General features: G+C 41.2%; 1 protein-coding gene across 1 annotated transcript in view; it reads right to left on the reverse strand.

Moving 5' to 3' along the window:
• Nucleotides 1–13,478, reverse strand: part of NUP153 (nucleoporin 153) — a 798,292-nt gene that overhangs the window by 426,565 nt on the left and 358,249 nt on the right. Inside the window, exons 11-12 of the mRNA XM_053715838.1 lie at nucleotides 5,816–5,911; nucleotides 4,857–4,944 (exon numbers count right to left, since the gene is read on the reverse strand). Coding sequence (XP_053571813.1) covers nucleotides 4,857–4,944; nucleotides 5,816–5,911 — 184 coding nt within the window. The remainder of the gene's footprint in view (nucleotides 1–4,856; nucleotides 4,945–5,815; nucleotides 5,912–13,478) is intronic.

Below are 13,478 nucleotides of genomic sequence, written 5' to 3' on the forward strand. Positions count from 1 at the left end.
AACTCCTTGTTCCCCCCTGATGGTTGATGTACGCAACAGTCGTCATGTTGTCCGATTGAAACCGTATGAAATTGGCCTTTGCTAGCTGAGGCCAAGCCTTGAGAGCATTGAATATCGCTCTTAGTTCCAGAATATTTATCGGGAGAAGAGATTCTTCCCGAGACCAAAGACCCTGAGCTTTCAGGAGTCCCCAGACCGCGCCCCAGCCCACCAGACTGGCGTCGGTCGTGACAATGACCCACTCTGGTCTGTGGAAGCTCATCCCCTGTGACAGGTTGTCCAGGGACAGCCACCAACGGAGTGAATCTCTGGTCCTCTGATCTACTTGTATCGTCGGAGACAAGTCTGTATAATCCCCATTCCACTGAGTGAGCATGCACAGTTGTAATGGTCTCAGATGAATTCGCGCAAAAGGAACTATGTCCATTGCCGCGACCATCAAACCTATTACTTCCATGCACTGCGCTATGGAAGGAAGAGGAACAGAATGAAGTACTTGACAAGAGTTTAGAAGTTTTGATTTTCTGGCCTCTGTCAGAAAAATCCTCATTTCTAAGGAGTCTATTATTGTTCCCAAGAAGGGAACTCTTGTTGACGGAGATAGAGAACTTTTTTCTACGTTCACTTTCCACCCGTGAGATCTGAGAAAGGCCAGGACAATGTCCGTGTGAGCCTTTGCTTGTGGAAGGGACGACGCTTGAATCAGAATGTCGTCCAAGTAAGGTACTACTGCAATGCCCCTTGGTCTTAGCACCGCTAGAAGGGACCCCAGTACCTTTGTGAAAATTCTTGGAGCAGTGGCTAATCCGAACGGAAGTGCCACAAACTGGTAATGCTTGTCCAGAAAGGCGAACCTTAGGAACCGATGATGTTCCTTGTGGATAGGAATATGTAGATACGCATCCTTTAAATCCACCGTGGTCATGAATTGACCTTCCTGGATGGAAGGAAGAATTGTTCGAATGGTTTCCATTTTGAACGATGGAACCTTGAGAAACTTGTTTAGGATCTTGAGATCTAAGATTGGTCTGAATGTTCCCTCTTTTTTGGGAACTATGAACAGATTGGAGTAGAACCCCATCCCTTGTTCTCCTAATGGAACAGGATGAATCACTCCCATTTTTAACAGGTCTTCTACACAATGTAAGAATGCCTGTTTTTTTATGTGGTCTGAAGACAATTGAGACCTGTGGAACCTCCCCCTTGGGGGAAGCCCCTTGAATTCCAGAAGATAACCTTGGGAGACTATTTCCAGCGCCCAAGGATCCAGAACATCTCTTGCCCAAGCCTGAGCGAAGAGAGAGAGTCTGCCCCCCACCATATCCGGTCCCGGATCGGGGGCCAACATCTCATGCTGTCTTGGTAGCAGTGGCAGGTTTCTTGGCCTGCTTACCTTTGTTCCAGCCTTGCATTGGCCTCCAGGCTGGCTTGGCTTGAGAAGTATTACCCTCTTGCTTAGAGGATGTAGCACTTGGGGCTGGTCCGTTTCTGCGAAAGGGACGAAAATTTGGTTTATTTTTAGCCTTGAAAGACCTATCCTGAGGAAGGGCGTGGCCCTTACCCCCAGTGATATCAGAAATAATCTCTTTCAAGTCAGGGCCAAACAGCGTTTTCCCCTTGAAAGGAATGTTAAGCAATTTATTCTTGGAAGACGCATCCGCTGACCAAGATTTTAGCCAAAGCGCTCTGCGCGCCACAATAGCAAACCCAGAATTTTTCGCCGCTAATCTAGCCAATTGCAAAGTGGCGTCTAAGGTGAAAGAGTTAGCCAATTTGAGAGCATGGACTCTGTCCAAAATCTCCTCTCTTTTTAAGCAAACCCTCTAATTTTTTATCCATAGGATCTTTGAAAGCACAACTATCTTCTATGGGTATAGTGGTGCGTTTGTTTAGAGTAGAAACCGCCCCCTCGACCTTGGGGACTGTCTGCCATAAGTACTTTCTGGGGTCGACCATAGGAAACAATTTCTTGAATATAGGGGGAGGGACGAAATGTATGCCGGGCCTTTCCCATTCTTTGTTTACAATATCCGCCACCCGCTTGGGTATAGGAAAAGCTTCGGGGGGCCCCGGGACCTCTAGGAACTTGTCCATCTTACATAATTTCTCTGGAATGACCAAATTCTCACAATCATCCAGAGTAGATAACACCTCCTTAAGCAGAGCGCGGAGATGTTCCAATTTAAATTTGAATGTAATCACATCAGGTTCAGCTTGTTGAGAAATTTTCCCTGAATCTGAAATTTCTCCCTCAGACAAAACCTCCCTGGCCCCCTCAGACTGGTGTAGGGGCACTTCAGAACCAATATCATCAGCGTCCTCATGCTCTTCCGTATTTTCTAAAACAGAGCAGTCGCGCTTTCGCTGATAAGTGGGCATTTTGGCTAAAATGTTTTTGATAGAATTATCCATTACAGCCGTTAATTGTTGCATAGTAAGGAGTATTGGCGCACTAGATGTACTAGGGGCCTCCTGTGTGGGCAAGACTGGCGTAGACGAAGGAGGGGATGATGCAGTACCATGCTTACTCCCCTCACTTGAGGAATCATCTTGGGCATCATTTTCTCTAAATTTTGTGTCACATAAATCACATCTATTTAAATGAGAAGGAACCTTGGCTTCCCCACATACAGAACACAGTCTATCTGGTAGTTCAGACATGTTAAACAGGCATAAACTTGATAACAAAGTACAAAAAACGTTTTAAAATAAAACCGTTACTGTCACTTTAAATTTTAAACTGAACACACTTTATTACTGCAAATGTGAAAAAGTATGAAGGAATTGTTCAAAATTCACCAAAATTTCACCACAGTGTCTTAAAGCCTTAAAAGTATTGCACACCAAATTTGAAAGCTTTAACTCTTAAAATAACGGAACCGGAGCCGTTTTTATATTTAACCCCTATACAGTCCCTGGTATCTGCTTTGCTGAGACCCAACCAAGCCCAAAGGGGAATACGATACCAAATGACGCCTTCAGAAAGCCTTTTCTATGTATCAGAGCTCCTCACACATGCATCTGCATGTCATGCTTCCCAAAAACAAGTGCGCAATAGAGGCGCGAAAATGAGGCTCTGCCTATGATTAGGGAAAGCCCCTAGAGAATAAGGTGTCCAATACAGTGCCTGCCGGTTATTTTACATAATTCCCAAGAATAAAATAATTCCTCAAAGCTATGAAGTATTAAAAATGCTTATATATCAATCGTTTTAGCCCAGAAAATGTCTACCAGTCTTAAAAGCCCTTGTGAAGCCCTTTATTCTTATGTAATAAAAATGGCTTACCGGATCCCATAGGGAAAATGACAGCTTCCAGCATTACATCGTCTTGTTAGAAATGTGTCATACCTCAAGCAGCAAAAGTCTGCTCACTGTTTCCCCCAACTGAAGTTAATTCCTCTCAACAGTCCTGTGTGGAAACAGCCATCGATTTTAGTAACGGTTGCTAAAATCATTTTCCTCTTACAAACAGAAATCTTCATCACTTTTCTGTTTCAGAGTAAATAGTACATACCAGCACTATTTTAAAATAACAAACTCTTGATTGAAGAATAAAAACTACAGTTAAACACCAAAAAACTCTAAGCCATCTCCGTGGAGATGTTGCCTGTACAACGGCAAAGAGAATGACTGGGGAAGGCGGAGCCTAGGAGGGATCATGTGACCAGCTTTGCTGGGCTCTTTGCCATTTCCTGTTGGGGAAGAGAATATCCCACAAGTAAGGATGACGCCGTGGACCGGACACACCTATGTTGGAGAAATGGCTTACTTACCCCTTAAGGGAAAACTGACAGTCTTCTAGCATTAACATGTCTTGTTAGAAATATGACTAATCATACCTTGAGCAGAAAAGTCTGCAAACTGTTCCCCCCAACTGAAGTTCTCTGGGCTCAACAGTCCTGCATGGGAACAGCAATTGATTTTAGTTACTGCTGCTAAAATCATACTCTTCTTTAAACAGAACTCTTCATCTTTTTCTGTTTTAGAGTAAATAGTACAAACCGGCACTATTTTAAAATAAACTCTTGATAGAAGAATAAAAAACTACAACTAACACAACATACTCTTTACCATCCCCGTGGAGATGCTACTTGTTCAGAGCGGCAAAGAGAATGACTGGGGGGGGGGGCGGAGCCAGAGGGGGGGCTATATGGACAGCTCTTGCTGTGTGCTCTCTTTGCCATTTCCTGTAGGGGAAGAGAATATCCCACAAGTAAGGATGAAGCCGTGGACCAGACACACCAATGTTGGAGAAATAAGTAAACTTGAATTGCATGTCCGATCTGAATCTTGAAAGTTTAATTGACGTTACAGTACCTTTAAGTCCATAAACATGTAAACCTATATAAAAAAAATCTTGTGCTCAGCAATTGCTAAACACAGGCTTTAAATAGATTTATGCCATGTACAATTATAGCATTTATTAACAAATACAGTAAAGTAAAGTAGGGATCCAGGAATTCCTTCTAGAATTAAATACCCATTCAAAACAAGTGTTTATTCATTGCCTTGTATTAAACCGATTACACATAAAACCAATTATGAAAGTATGTTGAACACAAACAGAAGCAATCAGACTTTGCAGAAAAGTGTATACTTGTTAATTCTGTTACTTCATACTCAAGGTAGAGAAATGATAGAAGGAAGAGGTATTTCTTAAAGTGGGTTAAAATCTCTGAAAAGCCTCTCTCTACCTACACATACTGGAAACTTACTGAAAGGGAGGGTGGGTAAATTTCTACTAACATCCAAGCCAAGTAGTATGGTATTTACCTTAATTGTCTAGCTGAACATGAGAAATGTTAATCTTAATCACCCATATATTTAAATAATTAAAATATTAACCAACGCTTACCTGGACTACCAATTGCAAACATTGTATTGTTTACAGTTATAGGCGGTGAGGATGATTTCACAGATGGTACACTAAAAGTGAAACCAACCTATTGAAAAGAGATAAGAGAATAATATGTTCAAACAACTGAATTTTTAAAAACCATACTCAATTTAACAAGACATTAAAAAAATTCTATTAAACTGATTTTTTTTTTTTGCTGGTTTGTTTAAAAAATAGCTAAAACTGTGAACAGTTATTGAAACTGAAGCATAACTTCAAAGAGATATAATGCAGATTTTCTAGCATGTTTGCTAACAAGTTTCATTTATATAATTTAAGCCATTTATTTTCCTGATTATTCCAAAAGAAATGCAAATGAATGTCTTGTACTTCACAGCATATTGCACGGCAGGGTAAGCCAGCAAGCAGATAGAATTTTTTATCTTGTTTTTGCATGAATAAGCAAGGAGAATGCCAAATTTTTTTTTTTTTTTGAATAGCAACTTCACAAGATATCCTTACAATAGGGTGTCCTTGCTCCTACAGCTTTCTGCAATATATGCACCGAATAAACAGGGCTGTGCATGTTATTTTTTTTAATGCTTAACATGATTTTAAACATCAAGTGCCAGTATTTCAAATGTATTTATTGTAGATTTAACACTTTTTTTATGAATAGCACTAACAGGAAGTGTATATTAGTGAACAACCAATCACCAGGGATGTTATACATTAGCTCAAAAAAACATCCACAGCTTTGTTTATAGGCATAGACAGTCTTTCAAAAGCAAGAAAATAAAATTACTTCTAGCAAGCAAGGAAAATAATTTAAAATAGAAACAAAAAAAAAATAAAAAAAAGGTTAAACAATGCAGCCAAGTTGGAGAAAATAAATTATAGGAATTGGAATAAGCCAATTGGTTCCACATGAGTTTCAGTCTATCTTTTTTTATTTGATAGACTAAGATTCTACTTACAGAAGACCCAGGTGATTGTGCATTGGATTCAGTTGATTTCACAATAGGAGATGAAAATGTGAACATGGGGTTCTTATTAACTACATCTGTTTGCACCTGTCAAAAAATAAGAGCATAAACAAGTGTTGTTGATCCATATTTTTTTTATTTTTTTTATTACAGAACAATGTTCTACCCAGGAGCTATTTCATTGGCGCAGCTGATTTTACTGCCCACATGACTAAAATGTAAGCAAAAAAGTACATAATAAATTCTCAAGGTTTGTTACAAAGAGCAGGAGCAAGCTGCACTTAGTCTTATGGCGCGGTCAGGCCAGGCTGTGACTATACAGCTGGCCCAATGCACTGTGTGAATATAACAGACCCGCTCAGCAGAGTACAGAGAGCGGGTCTGTAAAACAGCGTGTTTTTTAAAAAAATTAAAAGGGTACATTAGGTTTGGATCTTTTCCAGATAAGCCCCGCCAAAAAGTTAAGCCCCGCCACCCAAAAAATGGGTTCATTTAGACTTCTTACTTTGTAAAATCACTCTGAAACCTATAAAATTATATGTCTGGTTGCTTGAAATTCTGAGTGGTTCCTAAAACATAATTTAATTTGCAAATGCCTAGATTGGTTTATTTTTAAAGCGTACATAGTTTCTATACTTATTAGCTGTCAAACTTTACTCCTTATGCCATAAATTACATGTCACTTGCAATAAGCAAAACGTTTGTGTTCAAATTCAAACTTTACTCCTTATGCCATAAATTACATGTCACTTGCAATAAGCAAAACGTTTGTGTTCAAATTCAAACTTTACTCCTTATGCCATAAATTACAAACCCTGTTCGCAACTTCGCAGATACGGGGCAAACTTGTCAGGAACACTTGCACATTTGAGCGTCTGACTGGTAGATATCAACCCCTTACTGTCAGTGGAAATATTAACCATCCGACTGCCAGAGATGTTACAGAATGAATTGCTGTCTCCTAAACCACATGCGACTGCCAGAGATGTTACAGAATGAATTGCTGTCTCCTAAACCACACAATGATTTTGGGATTAATAACATATACAACGCACTTGTCTGTGCAGACCACGAAAAGATAAAAAAAAAAATCATTCATATTTCGTGTTGCAAAACATCAGGAAACCCACAGTCCTGGCTTCTGACAGAGCAAATTTGTGCGTTAAGAGGGAACAGGAAGTAAGAAGGCACCAGTGGCGGGGCTTAACTTTTCGCGCGTGCACGTTTTGCATTAGTGGCGGGGCTTATCTGGAAAAGATCCATTAGGTTTTATAAAGTTTGGCTAATATAATGTTATATAATTCTGCACTATGTGCAGAATTATAACACATTATTTTAAGGTTTACTGTCCCTTTAATGTCTATGGAATACAACAGCTCAAACAGAGCCAGCTGTAAAACTTTAAGAACAAGGTTAAAGGGACAGTATACTGAAAAAGAGTTTTTCCCTTAATGTGTTTACAATCATTTTTTTTACCAACTGCAGAGTAAAAAATGTATGAAAAATAGCTTTTAAGGTTTGTGTATATTAAAGCTCTGATTTTGTGTTTTGAAGCTACAACCTAATAAAATGAGTTGAGCTTGTAGGTATAATCAGATCTCATTACTGTATCACATTGTGTACATATACCTGCTTCTTTAGCTTATATCTGTCCATAAAAAAATCACCAATACTTGGAGAGAACAATGGAAAAACATAATTTATGCTTACCTGATAAATTTATTTCTCTTGTAGTGTATCCAGTCCACGGATCATCCATTACTTATGGAATAATATATTCTCCTTCCCAACAGGAAGCTGCAAGAGTCCACCCACAGCAAAACTGCTATATAGCTCCTCCCCTAACTGCCATATTCAGTCATTCGAACGAAAACATGCAGAGAAAGGAAAAACCATAGGGTGCAGTGGTGACTGTAGTTCAAATGAAAAAATTACCTGCCTTAAAGTGACAGGGCGGGCCGTGGACTGGATACACTACAAGAGAAATAAATTTATCAGGTAAGCATAAATTATGTTTTCTCTTGTTAAGTGTATCCAGTCCACGGATCATCCATTACTTATGGAATACCAATACCAAAGCTAAAGTACACGGATGATGGGAGGGACAAGGCAGGTACTTAAACGGAAGTTACAACTGCCTGTAAAAAACCCTTTCTCCCAAAAATAGCCTCCGAAGAAGCAAGGTATCAAATTTGTTAAATTTGAAAAGTATGAAGCGCAGACCAAGACTCCGTCTTGTAAATCTGTTCAACAGAAGCCACATTTAAAAAAGGCCCAAGTGAAAACCACAGCTCTAGTAGAATGAGCTGTAATCCCTTCAGGAGGCTGCTGTCCAGCAGTCTCATAAGCTAAATGAATTATGCTTTTTAACCAAAAAGACAGAGAGGCTGCTGAAGTCTTTTGACCTCTCCTCTGTCCAGAATAGACAACAAACAAAGTGAACGTTTGATGAAAACTGTAGTAGCTTGTAAGTAAAACTTTAAAGCACAAACCACGTCCAATATTGTGTAATAGACGTTCCTTCTTTGAGGAAGGATTAGGATACAAGCATGGAACAACTATCTCTTGAGTGATGTACTTGTTAGATATCACCTTAGGAAAAAACCCAGGTTGGTACGCAGGACTACCTTATCCGTACGAAGGACCAGATAAGGAGAATCACATTGTAACACAGATAACTTGGAGACTCTACGAGTCGAGGAATTAGCTACCCAAAAGGAACTTTCCAAGATAAAGATTGATATCTATGGAACAAAAAAGGTTCAAACGGAACTTCTTGAAGAACCTTAAGAATCAGGTTTAAGCTCCATGGCGGAGCAACAGTTTTAAACACAGGCTTGGATCTAACCAAAGCCTGACCAAATGCCTGAACGTCTAGAATACCTGCCAGACGCTTGTGCAAAAAAATAGACAGAGTAAAAATCTGTCCCCTTTTAAGGAATTAGCTGACAACCCTTTTCTCAAAAACATCTTGGAGAAAAGATAATATCCTGGGAATCCAGACTTTACTCCATGAGTAACCCTTGGATTCATAACAATCAGATATTTACACCATATCTATGTTCAATTTTCCTAGAGACAGGCTTTCATGTCTGTATTAAGGTATCAATGACTGACTCGGAGAAGCCATGCTTTGATAACATCAAGCGTTCAGTCTCCAGGCAGTCCATCTCAGATTGATTCTATTTAGATGGTTGAAAGGACCCTGAGGTAGAGGGACCTGTCTCAGAAGCAGAGACCGTGATGGAAAGGATGACATGTCCACCAGATCTGCATACCAGGTCCTGCGTGGCTACGCAGGCGCTGTCAAAAACACCAAAGCCCTCTCCTGCTTGGTCTTGACCTCCAGAGGAAATCCCACTCCCCCGGAAGAAAAGTCTGACGACTTAGAAAATCCACCTCCCAGTTCTCAACACCTGGGATATGGATAGCTGATAGACAAGAGTGAGTCTCTGTCCAGTTCATTATTGTAAGACTTCTAACATCGCTAGGGAACTTCTGTTCCCCCTTGATAGCTGATGTAAGCCACAGTCGTGTATATTGTCCGACTGAGTATGATGTACCTCAGAGTTGCTAACTGAGGCCAAGTCTGAAGAGCATGGAATATCACTCCCAGTTCCAGAATATTTATTAGAAGGAGGGTCTCCTCCTAAGTCCACTATCCCTGAGCCTTCAGGGAGTTCCAGACTGCATCCCAACCTAAAAGGCTGGCATCTATTGTAACAATTGTCCCATCTGACCTGCGGAAGGTCATACCCTTGGACAGATGGACCCGACAGTCACCAGAGAAGAGAATCTCTGGTCTCTTGGTCCAGGTTTAACAGGGGGACAAATCTGTGTAATCCCCGTTCCTCTGACTGAGCATGCATAGTTGCAGCGGACTGAAATGTAGACGTGCAAACGGTACTATGTCCCTTGCCGCTACCATTAAGCCGATTTCATTCATGTACTGAGCCACCGAAGGGCGCGGATGGGATGAAAAAACACGGCAGAAATTTAGAAACTTTGACAACCTGGACTCCGTCAGGTAAATTTTCATTTCTACAGAATCTATCAGAGTCCCTAGGAGGGAAACCCTTGAGATTGGGGATAGAGAACTCTTTCCTTGTTCACTTTCCACCCATGTGATCTCAGAAATGCCAGTACTACGTCCGTATGAGACTGGGCAATTAGGATGTTTGACGCCTGTATCAGGATGTCGTCTAAATAAGGGGCCACTTCTATGCCCCGCGGTCTAAGGACCGCCAAAGCGACCCCAGAACCTCCATAAAGATTCTTGGGGCTGTAGATATCCCAAAGGAAAGAGCTACAAACTGGTAATGCCTGTCTAGAAAGGCAAACCTGAAAAACGATGGTGATCTTTATGCATCACAATGTGAGGATAAGCATCCTTCAAATCCATTGTAGTCCTCTATTGACTCTCCTGGATCATAGTTAAGATGGTACGAATAGTTTCCATCTTAAATGACGGAATTCTGAGGAATTTGTTTAAGATCTTTAGATCCAAAATAGGTCTGAAGGTTCCCTCTCCTTGGGAACCACAAACAGATTTGAGTAAAAACTCTGTCCCTGTTCCTCACTTGGAACTGGATGGATCTCGTACACAATGTAAGAATGCCTCCTTCTTTATCTGGTTTGCAGATAATTGTGAAAGGCGAAATCTCCCCTTTTTTTGGGGGGGAATCTTTGAAATCCAGAAGATATCTCTGGGATATAAATTCCAATGCCTAGGGATCCTGGGCATCTCTTGCCCACGCCTGGGCGAAGAATGAAAGTCTGCCCCCTATAGGATCCGTTACCGGATAGGGGTCCGTTCCTTCATGCTGCCTTAGAGGCAGCAGCAGGCTCCTTGGCCTGCTTATCTTTGTTCCAGGTCCGATTGTCTCCAGACCGCCTTGGACTGAGCAAAAATTCCCTCTTGTTTTGCCTTAGAGGAAGAGGATGCCACACCTGCCCTGAAGTATTTAAAAGGCACGAAAATTAGACTTTTTTTTTTTTTTGGCCCTTGATTTGGACCTATCCTGAGGAAGGGCATGACCTTTTCCTCCAGTGATATAAGCAATAATCTCCTTCAAACCAGGCCCGAATAGGGTCTGCCCCTTGAAGGGAAGTTAAGTAGCTTATTTATTAAAGTCACGACAGCTGACCATGATATAAGCCATAGCGCTCTGCGCGCCAGTATAGTAAAAAACAGAATTCTTAGCCGTTAGTCTAGTCAAATGAACAAGGCATCAGAAAACAAAGGAATTGGCTAGCATAAGCTTGTCAAATATATTCATCCAATGGAGTCGCTTAACTGTAAAGCCTCATCAAGAGACTCAACCCAGAACGCCGCAGCAGCAGTGACAGAAGCAATGTATGCAAGGGGCTGCAGGATAAAACCCTGTTGAATAAACATTTTTTATCCATTGGATCTAAAAAGCCCAACTGTCCTCGTCAGAGGTAGTGGTACGCTTAGCTAGAGTAGAAACTCTTCTCTCCACCTTAGGAACTGTCTGCCAGAAGTCCCGTGTGGTGGTAACTATTAGAAAACATTCTTCTAAAAAATAGGAGGGGAAGAGAACGGCACACCTGGTCTATCCCATTCCTTATTAAAAAAATTTTAGTAAACCTCTTTAGGTATTGGAAAAACATCAGTACACACCGGCACTGCATATTATTTATCCAGTCTACACAATTTCTCTGGCCCTGCGATTGTACACATTCATTCAGAGCAGCCAAAGCCTCCCTGAGCAACAAGTGGAGGTTCTCAAGCATAAATTTTAAATGTAGAAATATCAGAATCAGGTTAAATCATCTTCCCTGAGTCAAAAAAAAAAAATCACCCACAGACTAAGCATATTGTGAGGTAGTATCATACATGGTTCTTAAAGCGTCTGTATGCTCTGTATCTACCCCCAGAGCTAACTGCTTTCCTTTAATTTCAGGTAGTCTGACTAATACTGCTGCCAGAATATTATTCACCACCTTTGCCATGTCTTGTAAAATAAACGCTATGGGCGCCCTTGATGTACTTGGCGCCATTTGAGCGTGAGTCCCTGAAGCGGGAGTCGAAGGGTCTGACACGTGGGGAGAGTTAGTCGGCATAACTTTCCCCTCGACAGAATCCCCTGGTAAAAGAAACGCTATGGGTGCCCTTGATGTACTTGGCGCCATTTGAGCGTGAGTCCCTAAAGCGGGAGTCAAAAGGTCTGACACGTGGGGAGAGTTAGTCGGCATAACTACCCCCACGACAGAATCCTCTGGTGATAATGTTTTTAAAGACAAAAAAACATAATTTATGCTTACCTGATAAATTCCTTTCTTCTGTTGTGTGATCAGTCCACGGGTCATCATTACTTCTGGGATATAACTCCTCCCCAACAGGAAATGCAAGAGGATTCACCCAGCAGAGCTGCATATAGCTCCTCCCCTCTACGTCAGTCCCAGTCATTCGACCAAGAATCAACGAGAAAGGAGTAACCAAGGGTGAAGTGGTGACTGGAGTATAATTTAAAAGATATTTACCTGCCTTAAAACAGGGCGGGCCGTGGACTGATCACACAACAGAAGAAAGGAATTTATCAGGTAAGCATAAATTATGTTTTCTTCTGTTATGTGTGATCAGTCCACGGGTCATCATTACTTCTGGGATACCAATACCAAAGCAAAAGTACACGGATGACGGGAGGGATAGGCAGGCTCATTATACAGAAGGAACCACTGCCTGAAGAACCTTTCTCCCAAAAATAGCCTCCGAAGAAGCAAAAGTGTCAAATTTGTAAAATTTGGAAAAAGTATGAAGCGAAGACCAAGTTGCAGCCTTGCAAATCTGTTCAACAGAGGCCTCATTCTTAAAGGCCCAAGTGGAAGCCACAGCTCTAGTGGAGTGAGCTGTAATTCTTTCAGGAGGCTGCTGTCCAGCAGTCTCATAGGCTAAACGTATTATGCTACGAAGCCAAAAAGAGAGAGAGGTAGCGGAAGCTTTTTGACCTCTCCTCTGTCCAGAATAAACGACAAACAGGGAAGAAGTTTGGCGAAAATCTTTAGTTGCCTGCAAGTAGAACTTGAGGGCACGAACTACATCTAGATTGTGTAGAAGACGTTCCTTCTTTGAAGAAGGATTTGGGCACAAGGATGGAACAACAATCTCTTGATTGATATTCCTGTTAGTGACTACCTTAGGTAAGAACCCAGGTTTAGTACGCAGAACCACCTTGTCTGAGTGAAAAATCAGATAAGGAGAATCACAATGTAAGGCTGATAACTCAGAGACTCTTCGAGCCGAGGAAATAGCCATTAAAAACAGAACTTTCCAAGATAACAATTTTATATCAATGGAATGAAGGGGTTCAAACGGAACACCCTGTAAAACGTTAAGAACTAAGTTTAAACTCCATGGCGGAGCAACAGCTTTAAACACAGGCTTGATCCTAGCTAAAGCCTGACAAAAAGCCTGGACGTCTGGATTTTCTGACAGACGCCTGTGTAACAAGATGGACAGAGCTGAAATCTGTCCCTTTAATGAACTAGCTGATAAACCCTTTTCTAACCCTTCTTGTAGAAAAGACAATATCCTAGGGATCCTAACCTTACTCCAGGAGTAACGTTTGGATTCGCACCAGTATAGGTATTTACGCCATATTTTATGGTAAATCTTTCTGGTAACAGGCTT

This window comes from Bombina bombina, chromosome 5, assembly GCF_027579735.1.
Source record: "Bombina bombina isolate aBomBom1 chromosome 5, aBomBom1.pri, whole genome shotgun sequence".
NCBI classification, from domain to species: Eukaryota; Metazoa; Chordata; class Amphibia; order Anura; family Bombinatoridae; genus Bombina; species Bombina bombina.